Raw genomic sequence first — 12,403 nt, 5'->3', positions numbered from 1 at the left:
GGGCGGGCCCCCCCGAGGCGCTCGGTGCGGCTGCCGGGCGTGCGGGGTGCCCGGCAGGGGCTGCTCATACTTTCCGAGGCACCTCAGCCGCACACGTAGCTCTCCCGAACACGAGCATCACATCTGCAGGCGTGACCTGCTTTGCTGGCCTCTCCTGCCCGCTGTCGCTGCCAGCCCGTGGGCACAGGGCTCAGGCTGGAGTGGGCCTGGGACAAGGGGCACTTCCCTCTTTTGGGCTGCTGAGAAGGGTAACTGAAGATACATTGTTCTCTTACCTAATGGCTTTATGTAAGTTTCTGTAGCAGGAAGTTGCTCAATAAGTAATTACAGGTTTAATTAGAGAAGGCTTTGTAATATGGAGTTCTCTCCTCACTGGAGACCAGTCATCAGTCAAGTTGTTGCTCTTGTGTTTTGGTTAAATTTCTGCACAGCGTAGAGAAGAGGTGGGATGGCACAGGGGCCCTCTGGTGTCACCAGGGCAGGGCAGTCACTGGCCCCCAGCATCTCAGTGTCCTGGCGTGGATGGTGGAGGGGGGGTCAGGCACCACAAGCAGGGCAGCCTGTTGGAACAGTAACTTGGGAGTGCAGGAGCCCTAATATCAATGGAGCACCCAGAATCTCGCTGTGGGCTGGGTATTTATTATCCTCATCACTACTTCCACCTTTGGTTTTGCTCACCACGATGGTGAGCACTGTCTGCCCCCACCCCAACCCTGCTGCTGCACCCCCACCTCCACACAGGGGGTCTGAGCTCCATGAAATTAACGCATCAAGTTTCTTAATTGGGTTTTATTGTTGCAGTTCCAAAACAAGCCTCCTTCACTGTGTTTTAGCTTCATAGATCTTATAATGTGTGTTTGTGCACACAGACCTTTTTATAAGAAAAACAAGAGCCCAAGACCCAGGGTGCCCAGAGAGCTGCTGTGTGCGTTGCTCAAGGCTTTGTCTGAGGTGAAAGTGCTGAGCAGAGACGTGTTTGCAGGTGTGGTTTTCTCTAAGCCCTGGTTGACAGTTCTGAGAACAGGACTGAGGAAAGAGGGGGTGCAGTCTGCTGTGAGTCCTGAGGAATTCTGGTGGCAATGGAGCAGGGCTGGAGCATCTGGGTGTCTGTGCTGGGCTCTCCAGCAGCACTGCAGTCACTTGAGGAAAATAGCCCATTGTGAGGCCTGGGCTGATAAGTGTGACTCTTGCAGTGAAGTTTACCTTAGATAAGTGCTCAGGCTTAAACAACAGAATTGGTTGTTGGTTTTGAATGAGGAGCCTCTTACCCATGCAGGTTATCCCAAAAGCACAGGAGAGATCACAGCAAATGTGACTCAGGCCAGGCGGTAATAATGCTGCTGATAGGATGGAGTTTGACATGAGGAAAGCAGTCTGGCTTTTTTTAAGCAATTTGCTAAAAGGGGAATTCCATTCTGAAACTTCCTGTATTGATGGTGTGATGTTCCCTGCTGATTCATTTGCAGTGTGTACAGCGGCCTCCCTGAACAGCTCTTGACAAACATATGCAAATCGTAGTGGAAATTAGCTTTTACTTCCTTCTAAGGGAATTTTTTCTTGGCTGCTGCCAAATCAGATCAGCCCAGTTAGCTACCTTCTGTAGATTCGAGGTTGGTAGCAGGGACTCAACAAAAAAAAAAATCTGCCTTTCTCATTTATCTCTAAAAAACTGCAGCAGTCTGTGTCTGGCCAGCAAAGGGAAAACCAGGCTGACACGAGAGGAAACTGTTAGAGCATCTTTCTTCTGATTGCTAATGTAAGCCTTCGTGTAATTGGATTCTTAATGAAGGTGTGTTGGGTGTCTCTTTAGATGTTACTTCTGGTGTTGAATGTGTAGTTCTTATAGAACATTTTGATCCAATTCTTTAATTTTCTTAATGGCTTAAGAGAAGGGAGAAGACAGGAAGAGAAATAAAGTTACTTTCTGGTGGTGCAGTTGGACTGTGGTAATAGTGTTCTTGGAAGTGTCTCTGCTGGGCTGTGAGCTCCCCAGTAATCATTAAATGAGCTCACTAGCATGTGAAGTGGTGAGGAGAGCTGAAAGGTCATTCAGGGGTAGATAGGAAGAGTGAGACTTGGGGCAGGGGTAGTGCCCAGTTGGGGAAAGTCTTGCTGAACTGTGCAGCCAGTTGTCTCCAGTATAGTGCATCTTACCTGAGTGTCCTCCTGAAACAGGCTGTTAGATCCCCAGGATGACAAGCTGGGCTGTAATACAGAAATGCTGAAAGTTTGCCAGAGCCATTATCAACAGATTACTGATTACACTGTAAATACTGTCGTTTGTAAAACAGGAGTGGTAGTTTCCTCTTAGAACTCCTGGAATCTTATTGATATGACCTAATGAATAATAAAGCAGCAGCTTTTTGCACTGGTACTTGGCTTCTGACACTGCTGTCAAACTTTGTTCTCATCCTGCCAAGTGCTCTTTAGACATTCAGTGCTGATCCTTAAGCAGGACATGTTGCTATTTCATGCAAGTAGTAGTGTGTTTGTAACTGACAAGACAAAATGTATTGTTTTCTTTAACCTTCCAAGCAAAACACCTAGTGAGGCAGCAGTTTACACTGGCAGAGGTTAGCCCCTGGTGCTAGCTGGCAGAATAGGACAAAGGGTGTACAAGATCACGTTATACTCAGGACTAAAAATAAAGATCTAGAGTCCAGAGTTGAAGCAGAGGCTCCATTTCAGAGCAGCTGCAACAGCTATAGCTGCTTCCTCCTTCCCACTGAGGATCTCTGTGTTTATTGTGTTAAAAGCAGCAATAAGTCTGTGAAGATCCTAGTGCTGCTGTTTACACAAGAGGAGCAGCAAGTGCTGATTGTGCTGCTCTACTGCTTCTTCATGAAAGGCTCTCTGAATTTCTGGGTCCATTTCCTCAGAACATTGCTTGACAAGCCTGTACATAACCTGAGTATTGACACTCTTTTCTTTTTTGATGTAGCCATGGAAATAAAGAAGTGTTCTCCTGCCGAGGTATCCTTCTGGCTGTCCAGTGGTTTTGGGACAGGGGACACAAGGATATTACAGTCTTTGTGCCATCCTGGAGAAAGGAGCAGCCACGACCAGATGTACTTATAACAGGTGTGGAAATATAACAACCAAAGGTTGCCTTTCAGGCTCACTGCTTTGTCACTTAATGAACTTGCAAAGTTCTGGCTAGTTGGTAATTAACTTATGAATGGAAGATCTGAGCAGTAGGAGAGCCAGTAAACTGAGCTGACCAGTGAGAATTAGTCATTAACTTTTCCCACAAGCAAGTTCTTGCCTGCACCAGTTGGAATAATTTCAGAGAACGAAACTGTAACACTGCTCTGCTCCCTGACTTCTTTTGTTACTTTCATTTTCCTCTTTCAGGGACATATCATGCTATATTTGGCACTGTGGGCTGTACAGGATTTCTACATGCTAAAAGTTAAGCTTGATGGGAGTTTAGTCAGAATTATTCAAATTGAGGGGAGTTTGCTCTGAACTTGCAAACAGCTGAAATTTCTAGGTAACTCTGCTCAGAAATCTGCAGTCAGGCACCACATGAGACATGGCCTGCCAGTCAAATGCAAACTGTATGTTCCATGCAAAGGATGGTGGATGGGACTTGCTGTATGTGTCCTCAGCTGCCTTGCAGGCTCCATGGCAAGAATCCACCTCAGACAGCCTGATGGATGGTGTAAGAAAAGAGGATACAGGCTGGGTTGTGGAGAGAGGAAATGACTTTACATTTGTCATTTATTTATACTGTTACCTGATCTGTGTGCAGATCTCTGGGCTGTGTGTTCACAGATGTCTTTGTTCTAGACCAGTACATTCTCCGTGACCTTGAAAAGAAGAAAATTCTGGTCTTCACTCCTTCCAGACGGGTTGGAGGGAAGCGTGTTGTCTGTTACGATGATCGGTTCATTGTGAAACTGGCACATGAGTCTGATGGCATCGTGGTGTCCAACGACACCTACCGGGACCTGCAGAACGAGCGTCCTGAGTGGAAGAAGTTCATTGAGGAGCGCCTGCTGATGTACTCCTTTGTGAACGACAAGTATGGTCCCATTCTTGGCTTCTGCAAAAGATCTGTGTGAGGAGGCTGACGTTTTAATGAAACAATGGCAGGTGTTGCCTGAAAAGAACAAAATGCTGGTACAAAATGAAAAAGAAATCCTGTACAGATATTTCTGGGTAGGAGGAAGTGTGGTGGGAAGAACTTGCCCAGCTGTGGTGAGGTACAAAGGTGTGAGGAATTGGAGTAATCCTAATAGATGTTCATGGTTTGGAGCTAAGAGTTCTGCTGTTGTTGAGTTCCTAGGAGAGCTCCAGGACTTGATTTCTTCACAGGACAATCATTAGCAGGCCCAGCAGCAAGCACTAATTCTGGTCAGCAACAGATCATCTGTGCCTGAGGTGAAGCACTTCATGCCAGTCCTCACTAGGCGACAGGAGAGCTGTCACTGCAGTGAAATGAGAAAGTGTTTTAGGGCTCAGTTATCTTTTAATTTTGGAAATGGGAGACTTTTAGAAGAAGTGAAACCCTGACCCAAGAAAACAAACTGCTTCTTACGGAGATTTATTTTTCTTTAGGTTTATGCCTCCAGATGATCCTTTAGGGCGACATGGCCCCAGCCTGGATAACTTTCTCAGAAAGAAACCTTTGGTGCCAGAACACAAGAAACAACAGTGCCCTTATGGTAAGACATGCCTTCTAAACATGAAGACTGGGGCATCTGGGCAGATGTAATTCATGCATTTAGTAAAATTTGGTTAGTTATTTCATGCTCTGTGTTTCCTTGCAGGGAAGAAATGCACTTATGGAATTAAGTGTAAATTCTACCACCCTGAAAGGATCAATCAGCCCCAGCGCTCATTAGCTGATGAACTCCGAGCCAATGCAAAGTCGTCTCCTACCAGTACCAGTGCCTTGGATGACAAAAAGGGCAAAAGAGGTTCCCAGGCAGAGCTCTTGTGCTCTGTGCCCACAGAGAGTGATAAAAGCTCCCTGCAGAAGGTCTCTGCAGAGTGGAAAAGCTCGGCCCACAAAACAAAGCCCAATGATGCTCCAGTGCAGGTCAAAGGCTGCGTGTCAGGCAGTGTCCCTCCCAGCAGTGGGAGCCACAGGTCCTCTGACAGGTACCAGCAGCCTCACATGGACTCTCTGTCTTACCTCTCTCAGGAGCATCTTGACTCAGGCATTGGGTCTCTGGAGAACCAACTGTCTGACATGTGGCCTTACAGATCTGCCAGTCACTGTGACCATTCCCAGGCGGACCCGGTGGCAGTCTGTGCCTGCTGCCGGCAGAGACCCGTCTACCCACACTCTCCCAGCTTAGAGCAAAATGGTCTGGTCCCCTACAAGCCTGGTTCCCACAAATCCTCTTCCTCTGGTTCTAGCTTCATGCAGTACAGCCCTGAGCTCTCTCACTCGGGCCCCCCTCGCTCTTTCCCAGGCTATGCAGTGCCCGTGGCCGGTGCTGGGCAGCACAGCCTGCCTGCCGAGTACGGCGCTGCGCCGCACTCCCGCGACTTCTGGTCTGAGCCCTACGCGCTGCCTCAGGTGAGACCCCCGGCTGTGCGGGACCCCCGCCCCGTGCCCAGGGCCCCAGGGGCAGCCTATGGGGACTCCTGCCAGTGGGCTGTGTCTGACCAGTTTGCAGAGGAGCGAGCCAACGTGCATGTCAAGCTGTGTGGCATATTCCATCCCCACCTGGTTGATGCTGTGATGAGCCGCTTCCCTCGGCTCTTGGATCCCCAGAAGTTGGCTGCCGAGATCCTGACCTACAAGTCTCAGAACCCAGGTATCTGAGGCTGATGCTGAGGGCAGCCAGGCATATGAAGCTTGAGAGGAAGTGTTTGCACTCTGTAGCTGCCATAGATGCCTTCTGAGGGCTCCTCTTTATTCCTTGGAAGTACCAGGCTCCAGTTGGAGGCCAGATATAGATGTTTTGTGCTCACAGCAAATTGTGGTCTGGACATAACTGTGCCCCTCCTAGGCAGCTGTAGGGTCCCATGTTCCCAGAGGCTCTGGGTGCTGAACAGAAGAGGCTGCAGCTTCAGAGCAGAAGTTTTCCTTCAGGGCTGTCTGAGTCAGGTACACCTGCAATTCCTGCCGTTGTTCAGAACTGAATGTGACCTTACTCCTCCTATTTGCTTTGATTTTGAGATGGCTTAATGTAAGATCAGGCATCAGGAGAGGACTCTGGGGGCTTTGGAAAGATAAGGGGATACTACCTTTGCATTTGTGAAGATGGGAATGCATTGTCAAGGCTGTTTCTTAGCTCTTAACAAAGCCTCTTGGCTAAATCCTACCATGCAGATATGTGAAAAATGTTGCATTATAAATCTAGTATGAAGCTAGGTTTAGCTGACTTTGGGTTATTGTGCACTTCTTCAGTGATGCTTTTCATACCCCTGCAACTTAAGCTTACCTTCCTGACATGAGGTAATTCTCCACTATGTACCACAAGTGCTTAGAAAACTGATCAGCTCCCAGAAATAAGAGGAGCTAGGAGTGCAATCCTTCCTCAGGATGAGAGCCCGGTCAGTGCTCCAGAACTAACCTTGAGCTGTGTGTTTGGTGTTCGCTGAAAAATGCTGTTGTCAGAACTTGTGGGTGGCCATGCTGCTGATGTTGCTCCAAAACATTGACCTGGCAGCCTGTCCTGCTATCTCTGTACAACACTGACAAGAAGGATTTATGACCTTGTGCCTTTTGTCTTCAGACAGCAATAGTTTTGAGCATTCAGTAGAACAGCTGTAGTCATGTCTGGGCTGCTGCCAGTACTGTTCCTGAGGATTCCTTAATATTACTTTCTTTAAAGCTGTTGCTTCATCTTTTTAACTAATATTTTTTTGTCCCCTTCAGCTTTGTCACACTATAGCACCACCCAAAAATGTAGAATAAGACTTGGTAAGACTGTTCCCTTTTCATTCCCTCTTACTCTGCAATATGTTTTTTACTGTAGATACTGTAACAGATTTAAAATATGCAAAACCAATTGCTGTAGTAATTGGTTCTGGTCCTGGAATTTCATTGTGCTTAGAATGCAAAGATGTTTCTTGCACTTGCAGGCCAGAAGCAATTGATTTGTTGATACACATTGTATCTGTGTGTTTTGTTATGTTTTCTTAAATATGTCCATCTTGTGGTTAAACCAAGGTCATTGAGTGGCAAATCATGAAGGGGAGAGTGGGATAGAGCTGTTCCTGAGAGCCCTCCTCGGGAATGGTTTTGTCTGTTCCTGTTCTTCCCTCTGACTGTCCCAGGCGTGACCTACCCCGACTGGCACCATGTGCCATGAAAACCACAGGGACGCAGAAACCTGTATACCTGGTTAATTATGATACATTACTAATTAGTAATGTTTCATGTTAGTAAGCAAAATGCTTCTTAATTTTAAGTAACCTGATACTTTGCATATTTGTAAATTACAGGAAAAATGTTTTTTAATGTTATTGTCCAGCAACTTGCTGCTTGCTGCTGTTTATAATTAGTACTATTCTCAACTCGGCCTTTGTGCTACTTGGTGTGTTTTGTTCTTCTGGTGGAATGCTGATGTGTGCTGCTTCTCCTGCAATCAGAAGATTAACATGTTCTACTTGAGCTGACATTTTGCCGAACTTCCTGTATCATGATGCAGTGCAGAGTGTAGGTGCTGGATGGAGGCAGCTGTGCCGAAGCCATGGCGAAGAACTTGTGTTATACCAATAAAAACTGCTGAGTTGAATTGATTTGGTGTCGCGTGGCTTTTTGGAAGACCATTGAACACTTCAGCTTTCCAGGAAGGTCAGAGAATTGATCCTTCATCCCTAGGATCTCCACATGCAGTTTGATGGCAGGGGCGGGCCAGGAATCGACAGGCTTGGTACTGATGCAGTGCAGCAGGTCAGAAAAAAACCCAGCAGTTGTGGCAGATGCCAGCATGTCCTGTGTTCAGTTTATTGAGTAATCCTGAGGAGGTGAGTGCCCTGTGAGCACCAGCCTCGGTGGTGGGTGTTCTGGGTGTTCAGGAGCAGCAGAGCCCTCCTTGTTTTGGAATAACCAGGCTGTGGATACAGTTTTATCCAGTTATGTAGTACATCTGTACCAGATGCTCAGCATTATAATATACTAAGTGTGATATGTCAAGACTTTGCTCTAAAGCTTTGTTAAGAACTGGGGAGGAAATGCAGTAGGAATATCAATGCTCACATTTCTGTATAAACATCTTCCCCTCCCACCTGCTCTACTGCAGTGCAGCATGTTCTTACCTGACTTGTTGAATAACTTTATGGTCTCTATTCAGATTTGTGCTCTGAAGGCACAGGAATAGGTTGCCCAGGGAAGTTGTGGAAGCCCCCACCCTGGTGGTGTTCAAGGACAGGCTGGATGAGGCTTGTGCAGCCTGGTCTAGTGGGAGGTTGGAACCTTATGATCTTCCAACCTTCTCCATTCTGTGATTCTGTTAATATAATACAGAGAAATGGCTATTTCCAGTTAATAAAAAACAAGAAGAGCAGCTGCTCCTGGAGACAGTGCTTTGTTTCAAAAAACAAATCTGAGTCTCAGTCTGAAAGGTCATTTATTGGCTGGGGGGGGGGAAGGCTGTTCTGGGCAATGCCACCTGGAGGGAGCTTATGTGGCTCTGTACATGCTGGCAGGGAGAGATTGTGTTTCTCAGGTTTGATCAGACCTTTTAACCAGGGGAGGACTTTTCTGCTGTTTGTAGTGAAGCCTGTAGTTGCAACATGCTACAGGATCTTAAGGCTGGTCTTCCAGTAAAATACTGTATTAGACAATTTTAGTTTTGCAGGATGTTTATTTCTTTCAAAGCTGGACTGATAGAACTGAAAGAATCAGCACAGAGCACAGAGGTTCATTATCATAACCAGGAAGGGAAGAGCTGGTGGTGACTGATTTTGGTTGTGAAAACTTTTCTATTGCAGTGACAGGCCTGGTGGCACACACAGCAGTTTGGGAGGGCCAGTCTCCAGCACAAATCTGGTCAGAATGATTCCCATGAAGTGCAGCTGTGGGTGCTGCCAAGTTACCCAGGACACACACTGGAAACCCAGCCACTGTTGCGATGAGTTCTCCCTTTTTCTCACACAAGACCTCAGTGGTTGTGAGACTGGAGCATCCTGTGTCCCAAGGTAAGTGCTGCTGTCCCATCTGCCCCACATCCCTCTGTCCCCTGTGCTGCTGGGGAAATGTGGGGATTGCTGGTTGGAACTGCCAGTGCTGCACTTTTCCTTCCCCACTGAGTCAGAGGAGCTGCCTCCCTGCTCATGCTCCTGCTTTGTGGAGTTTTCAAGACTCATCCTGTGGCTTTACTGCTTCCTTGGGTGCCTTGGCAGGGAAAAAAAGCTGTGCTGTGGCAGAGGTCAGGGTTGTAGAGACTGCTGGGTTCTGGTCCCTCCTTTTCCTGTTCTGGGTAGTGGACAAAGCCCGTGCTCCCAGTCTGGCTGGGATCAGACCCCTGGTGCTGCTGCGTTTGCTCCCCTCTCCCTGCCCCAGCTGCCGAGGGCTCTTGCTGGTTGAACTTACTTGCTGGTTTGAACCTATCCGGCTTCCTCCCACCAGGGGATTTCCAGGATGTGGCTAGCTCAACTCTAAAGTTCGAAGGCGTTTCCAGAGGCAGGAATCTGGCCCAAGGCTCCTGTAGGGCCATGGGAAGGGGCTGCTCTGTCATGGCACGTGGGGCACTGCATGGGGCTGCTGTGATGCCACCAGACAAGGAAGCGGGTTCAGTATCTGCCTGTTCCCACCCAACCCCGAGGTGAAGGGCTGCTGCTGTGCTGGGGCTGGCAGAGCGTGGCTGGTGTTCCCCAGTGCTGCCCCTCCAGCCACACGTTTTTTCGGTTCACTTGTCACCAGCCTTCCTCGAAGCTTAGATCCTGCATATCCTTGCATTCCCCAAGGCCAGGGTTATTCTCCTTTGGAAAGCTTTCCCTCAAGACTTGCATGAAGGTATCAGAAGTGCTTTCTTGTCATCTCAGGCTCTCCTGGTACGGGCTGCCCTGAGCAAAGCTGGACCTCTTCCCACAGTGGGGGTGGAAGTGACCAGCTCTGCCCCTGGGGCCGAGAGCGAGGAGCTCTTGAGCCCCCCCCCAGAGCGTGGAGATGCACAAATGTTCTGGAGCGGATGCAGTGCCTGGTTGAGCAATAGGTCAGGAGGATTTGCCTGGAGTGTTGGCTCGGGGGAAAGGTTTTGGCAGCTGGCGGGTGCTGCACCGGGGCTGCCCCGGCAGCGAGGAAGTGTTGGCCAGGGCTGCTGCTGCTGCTTCATCTCCAGCCCCTGCCCCTGCCGGGGGCAGAGCTGCCGCCTGCCCTGGGCTGGAGGGGAGGTGCCTGTCGGGGGGCTGAGCTGCGGCAGAGCCGGGTCCTTGTGGCCATTGAACCCCTGGAGCTGCTGAGGTGGCTCCGGGGATGCTTTGGGATTCCTGTGGGAGAGGGGGATGGCCAGTTTGGGCTGGGGTTTTGCTGCAGCAGGAGTGGCTCATTCCCAGGACCTGATTTATTTGGTATTTCTGAGCAGTGTGAGGCTGTCCCACCTCAAATGCTGAGCAGGAGCCAGGTTGGTGCAGCATGAGTCAGGCTGCTATTTGCATTGCATCAGGTCCCTGATGGTGCAGGGTGTTGCACGGACATGTTGCGAGGACTGATCCCTGTTGGCTGTGGGTGCCTGTCCCTGCACCCAGCTCGCTCCCCAGGGCAGGTGCAGAGGCCGTGGTCAAGGCTCTGGAGACAGTTTCCATGGACCAGAATGGAAGGGTTCCTGTAGGTGGCTGGCAGTCAGGTCTCAGGGCTGCAGGAGTATGAGGACCTCTTCTCCAGCTCCCTGGCTGGAGGGGCATTTCCCCAGCTGTGCCTCATGCGGTTGGTGCAGCTCCAGCCTGCTCCCATCAGGGTTGGAGCTGTCATGGCACAACGTCCCTGGATGAGTCCTACCCCAGGGATGGGAGCCCTTCGGGCACCCCAGCAGAGCTAGTTCCTCCTGAGGGCTGTCACAAGGAACTGGCTGAGACTTGCAACATGCATGTGGAGCAGCTGATGGAGGTGACTGATCTGGGCAAGGAGGAAGTAAACAGGGTGTCACTTGAGTTTTGCAATCCAGATGTGGCCCCTGTGTCTCCAGCTTCTGTAAGGGGCTGAGGAGCTGGCAGTGACCTTAGTCCCAACAAGTTGCAGTGGATCAGGAAGATGCTTCTTGCTGGGTTCTACCACAGACAACATGCCTGAGGTGCAGTCAGCCCTCACGGGGGCTGTGACCTGCCCTGGGCAGCAGCTCAGGCTGAGCTGCCTCCTGCTGGTTCCTTCTGGGAAACGGCTGCGGTTGTGCAGAGGCAGGACTGGGCAGGACGGGACAGGGCCCGCTGGCACCGCGGCACAGAGCCGGGTACAGGGGCACGAGAACCCAGCCAGGACCATGCTGTCCTGGCCTGGGCCAGGGAGGGACATGTGGCTTCTTCTCATCTTGCCAACCCTGCTTACACCTTCACTCACCTTTACCATTAGTCACGGAGCTGCTGGCCCCAGAAGCGTCCCTGGGCAAGGGCCCTGCTGCCAAGGTGGCTCCATCCACCGCCGTCCTTCAACAGCACCAAGGGGCAGAGCTCAGCTGGGTGTGGGAGCTCCCAGTGCTGCCCAGGCACTGGTGCAGGGGCCCTACCTGCCAGGGTCTCTCCCTCACTCCCGCTGGCACTTTGATCCTCGGCCTCCCCAGGGGGCTCGGGGCTGTTGCCTCTGTCCCAGCGCCAGGGCCGTTCCTGCAGCTGGGACAGGGTGTGAGGCCCTGGTGTCCCAGAGGGGACAGAGGGGCCTGGGGGTCTGCGGGGGACTCACCCTTTGGCGCAGCCCCTGCAGCTCCCGCAGCAGCTCCAGGAACCGGCTGCTCCACAGCAGCTTCTCGGCGCCCAGCTCGGTGCAGAGGTAGCGCACGTCGGCCTCCAGCGCCTCCAGCCTCCCCAGCACGGTCTGGCTCCCACCCTGCGGGGCTGGCACCACAGCGCTGCTCCCACCGGCCTCCCCACACCCTCTGCCTGCCCTTGGCACCAGGACCCCCCTTCTGCCCAGCCCGGGGACCCACCTGCCTGCCCCGAGTCCAGCGCAGAGTCCCTGTCGTCTTCCTCGCTGCCCTCGCTGCCGCTTTCCAGCCTCCCCTGCAGCGCCGAGCTGAGCTGGAAGCCACCCCACAGCTGGGTGACATGTGCAGGGGCAGAGCAGCCTGGGGGGCTCTGGCACCAGCCCTGGCCAGGGACCCTGCCCTGCAGCCCCCTGGCACCATAGGACCCCCATCGCACCGTGTCAGCGGCCTCAGACACATCCTGCAGGCCGGAGCTCCCCGCAGCCCCGCGGTGCTGGACGTGCTGGGGCAGTTACCTCCTGGTGAGCTGGGAAGATGCCGTCCCAGCAGCTCTTGAAGCAGATCAGCAGGCACTGGGGGAG

General features: G+C 51.2%; 1 protein-coding gene across 1 annotated transcript in view; it reads left to right on the top strand.

The window, feature by feature from the left end:
- The window catches only part of ZC3H12A (zinc finger CCCH-type containing 12A), a 13,139-nt gene extending 7,357 nt beyond the window's left edge, over positions 1–5,782 (top strand). Inside the window, exons 2-5 of the mRNA XM_009996701.1 lie at positions 2,942–3,081; positions 3,793–4,027; positions 4,564–4,670; positions 4,776–5,782. Of these exons, the coding sequence (XP_009995003.1) occupies positions 2,942–3,081; positions 3,793–4,027; positions 4,564–4,670; positions 4,776–5,782 (1,489 nt within the window). The remainder of the gene's footprint in view (positions 1–2,941; positions 3,082–3,792; positions 4,028–4,563; positions 4,671–4,775) is intronic.
- Positions 5,783–12,403: the final 6,621 nt, after the last annotated feature.

Source organism: Chaetura pelagica, unplaced genomic scaffold (assembly GCF_000747805.2).
Source record: "Chaetura pelagica isolate M959 unplaced genomic scaffold, ChaPel_1.0 scaffold1064, whole genome shotgun sequence".
In the NCBI taxonomy this organism is placed as follows: domain Eukaryota; kingdom Metazoa; phylum Chordata; class Aves; order Apodiformes; family Apodidae; genus Chaetura; species Chaetura pelagica.
The sequence above is the reverse complement of the archived record's forward strand: the minus strand, read 5'-3'. Positions and strand labels throughout refer to the sequence as shown.